The sequence below is a fragment of the Apodemus sylvaticus genome, chromosome X (genome assembly GCF_947179515.1).
Source record: "Apodemus sylvaticus chromosome X, mApoSyl1.1, whole genome shotgun sequence".
In the NCBI taxonomy this organism is placed as follows: domain Eukaryota; kingdom Metazoa; phylum Chordata; class Mammalia; order Rodentia; family Muridae; genus Apodemus; species Apodemus sylvaticus.
This window is the reverse complement of record NC_067495.1, coordinates 140,229,065-140,232,815: the sequence shown is the minus strand read 5'-3', so window position 1 is coordinate 140,232,815 and position 3,751 is coordinate 140,229,065. Positions and strand designations below refer to the sequence as shown.

At 43.9% G+C, this 3,751-nt stretch overlaps 1 protein-coding gene across 1 annotated transcript; it reads right to left on the bottom strand.

Moving 5' to 3' along the window:
• Positions 1-949: 949 nt before the first annotated feature.
• LOC127674711 (melanoma-associated antigen 10-like) lies at positions 950-1,864 on the bottom strand. The gene has a single exon (XM_052170356.1). It carries the CDS (start codon positions 1,862-1,864, stop codon positions 950-952), a length of 915 nt encoding a protein of 304 aa, XP_052026316.1.
• Between the last annotated feature and the right edge of the window lie 1,887 nt (positions 1,865-3,751).

The window sequence follows — 3,751 nt, the reverse complement described above, 5'->3', positions numbered from 1 at the left end:
CCCAGAACAAGATTCTTCTCTGAGTATTTTAGTTCTGTGTTTATTTTTTTATGTGACCGGGCTACAACCTTCCTAAGTGCGCAAAATCCAAGCGTTTCTCTACTAATTGACACTCCCAGGCTGATTCCTCTTTGCTGAAGTCCACTGAAAAAGGCTGCTCAGAGTTTTTCCTTCTCTGAGCACTAAGTCAGTCACACCTCTCAAGGGCCTGACCTTAGCTAACTTGCAGTTTAATTACAATCACTTCCCAAGACAGTCTCCCATGCTGTCTTCCTTTAAGGCACCAACACAGGACTTCTCAGGAGGGCCTGCCCTCTGCAGTCCTTCTGTACTAAGGCTTGTGATCTAAAGGGACTTATGAACTGGCTTCTGCTATGAAACAATTAAGGGTAGAGAGGGATCTGGTTTTCCCTACATCCTACTGATAACATAGGACTTTGCAAGGATAAAGTCCTCAGAAAAGGTTTTGGGAAAAGATTCCCTTTAATTTACTTTAGTTTTAATCTTAATTAGTTAACTAGAATGAGAGACTAAACAGCTACACAAGAAAAATTTAATTTTATTCTGTTCTTTATGTTAATGCCAATATGGTTTCTGTTGTCCAGGAAATTCCATCTTTAATCATATCGTGTGACATATTACAAATTAGAAAACATTCTTGTTTGTTTTAAGATAACAAAGTTCTCCTGACCTAAATCAATACAGGCATTACTGATGTCATTTTTAATCTTAAAATTCTCAAGTAAATGAACCTTAAAGTAAAAGTTAAGAACGTTCTAAAATAATGATCCTAAGTCACCCAAACAGAACAGTAAGAAAGGAATGGGTTACACTCTCTTTCCAAAAGCTCTCATTTGGGGGTCTACCACTTATTTTACTGTTCTGCTTGACCATAAACTGGTAGTGCACTGCAGGTTGTGCTGGTCAGAGCAGTAGTATCTTTTCTGGCCTAGATCCTCTCTTGCTCTTCTCTCAAAGCTTCTGCATACTTTTCAGGGTAGGATCTGGGATCCTGCCTGACAATGCTGGCATAAAACTCCAGGATTTTCATCTTGGTGGTTTCAGCATATGCCCTAGGGCCCCACAGGAACTCAAAGCGTGGAGGAAGGCTGTTGGGCACCTGCCTGTATTCCACATACCCTTCCTCTACAAAATCTTCCGTGATGAGACTCCTGGGATCCCCAAATATGAAATGATCAACTCCAGCATACATCCCTAGGGCATTCATTACATTCCAGAATGCCTCCTCACTGACACAATTGTCCTCTATAAAGATGATGCATAGGACAATTATAACCAGACCTGTCTTGGGTACACCTACAACGCCATGTAGCATTCCATCATAGGTGATTCCCAAAGCAGGGAAAAGGAAATAGGAGTGGACAAAAGGGTCCACTTCCAACATGTCAATGCCAAAAATCAGCTTCATGCACTCAGCAGCCTTACTAAAGATCACAGAGTAATGCTCCTCATAATCTCTCATGGTCCTAAGAATCATTTCTTCCTTACTGGTTATCTCCATCCTGCGAAACTTCACAAGCAGGAATCTCACCAAATCAATTATCTTTCCATTTAGCCCATCATCCTGGGAGGGGAACTCAGTATCAGGCATCCCTGCTAGAGGATTGCCAAATGATGCCCCTGCAATGGGACCCATGGCAGTGGGAAGAGACGGGGGTCCCTCAGCACTCTGGGGAGAACTAGGTGGCCCTCCAGCAGGCACATCCCCTGGAGCGGTGGCAATGGCTTCTACCTCCCCTGCCTCAGCTATGGGGTCCTGGGTACCCTCGGAGCCCCTTTCTTCGATTTGGGCCTGAGGGATGTCCCAGAAGTTGGAGCTCTGGTTGTTCTCGGTAGGATCCATCTTGAGTTTCCTTGAAAAGAGCAGGCAGGCCACGTGCAGGCCACAGGGATGAAGATTCACAAGCTTGAGGAAGAAAGAAAAAAACTGTGAGGGGACTCTCTATCCAGGGGAACCTCTCCAAAAACCCTGTTATAGGAATTTCCTTGGGTGGTACTCATAGGTCGAAGGACTATGGTGCTCCATGCACCCCTAAAAACCTGAAAGAGGGAAAGACATGGCTTCTCCAGGTATATCCTTCTTCTCCTGAGGCAAATTCCTAGTAGTTCTGTTACTCTGAGATATAATCAAAGGAAGTGAGGGTGTTTCACCTCCTTATATGTGGTCCAGAACAAGTCAGTATGATGAAATTTTGCTAGCATATAAGATCAGCCTGATCCAGGATAAATGTAAAGGAGCAGGTATTCCATATGACCCTCATATTCCTTAAGACAGGGGTTATGCTTTGTTAGGCAAGGGAAACAGGAGGTGAGGGAAGGGAATCTATCCAAAGTGCCTAGGTTTTCCCACTACTGACAGGAGGGCAGGGAGGTTCTGAGTCTTTGTATTGGCTGATAAGACTCCTTTGGCTCTTACCTTTGTACTGATCCTTCCTCTGATGACTTGACTCAAGCTATTCAGCTCCTTTAGTCTAATGCCTGGAAATAAGACATGGGGTTCAGACTGACAGCCTTACAAAAGACTGTGGTAGAGAAAATGGTTCAGGGAAGACTTTTGGGGGGACACATGTCTGTGCTCTATGCTAGCATTTCATCCAATCATCCTCTGATATCCTCACCTGGAACTTGTCTGGTCCTGGAAGCCCTGTAGTTAACCAATGTCTCCCACTCTGATCACATTCTGCATCTCCCTGAAATCCTTAAAGCTCTCAGGAGAAGTGAGCCAGTGAAATGTTTCATCTACCTTTATGTGAGATCTCTAGTGGTGATGATATATATGATTTGATGTCATCTCTGCTAGATATGGGTTCCCAAAGTCCACCAGAATTTCATCTCACCTATCCTTTACCTCTGACCTTATTTCTTCCAAACTCTCATATCCTGTCAGAGTCGGTTTAAGTAAACAAGCCACTTAAGCCCCCAAGCTATAACCCTAGGGCATATACAGTCTGCAAAATATGTTTCCTTGATTTCAGATGTAATCCTCATAGTAGGTCCAGCTACTGAACAATTCTGTTCTACATGTATAGCTCCCTCCTCTGAAGTGGCATTAATCCTAGGATCAAGTACATCTTTTCCCAGATAACTCACCAGTAGGCACACAAACAAACAAACAAACAAACAAAAAAAAAAATAACTCTCAATACTAGCCACCCATCCAGGGCTCTCCATGCATCAGAACTGATCCATGCAAACTCTAGTTCCTTGTTAGAGTGGATCTAAGGTCTCTTCAGATCTATACTTCTCACCATGGTTGCTCACCTGGATTGTTGTAAGATACCAGACAATTCCCTCTGGTAGCTCTGCCTGCTGCTAGGTGACACCACACACTGTACAGGCTCACTTTCCTGCAGAGGAGAAAGAAATGAAGATAAAGTCCATCTCAATAACCCTGGGATATTTGTCGAGACAGGCAAAATGATTTGGATCCCTCTTTTTTTTTTCTAGGGGATTCTGAAGGTTTCCAAGTATGCCTGACCCAGACCCAGGCCAAAACTGACCCCAACCTAAACCCCTTAATAGGAAATTAGAGGTGACATCTTTGGTCCAAAGTCTTACACAGATCCAGTGTGGACTGTGGCGGATAGGGGAGCCCAGAGAGGGCTCATTCCTGCAAGTGAGCAATATGTCATACTCTGAGCACCAGGAACATTGATTGACACATGACTCTGAGTTCCCTAAATCCGAAAAGGCAGTTACCAAAGATAGGAGAGAGGCACATTCCTTACAA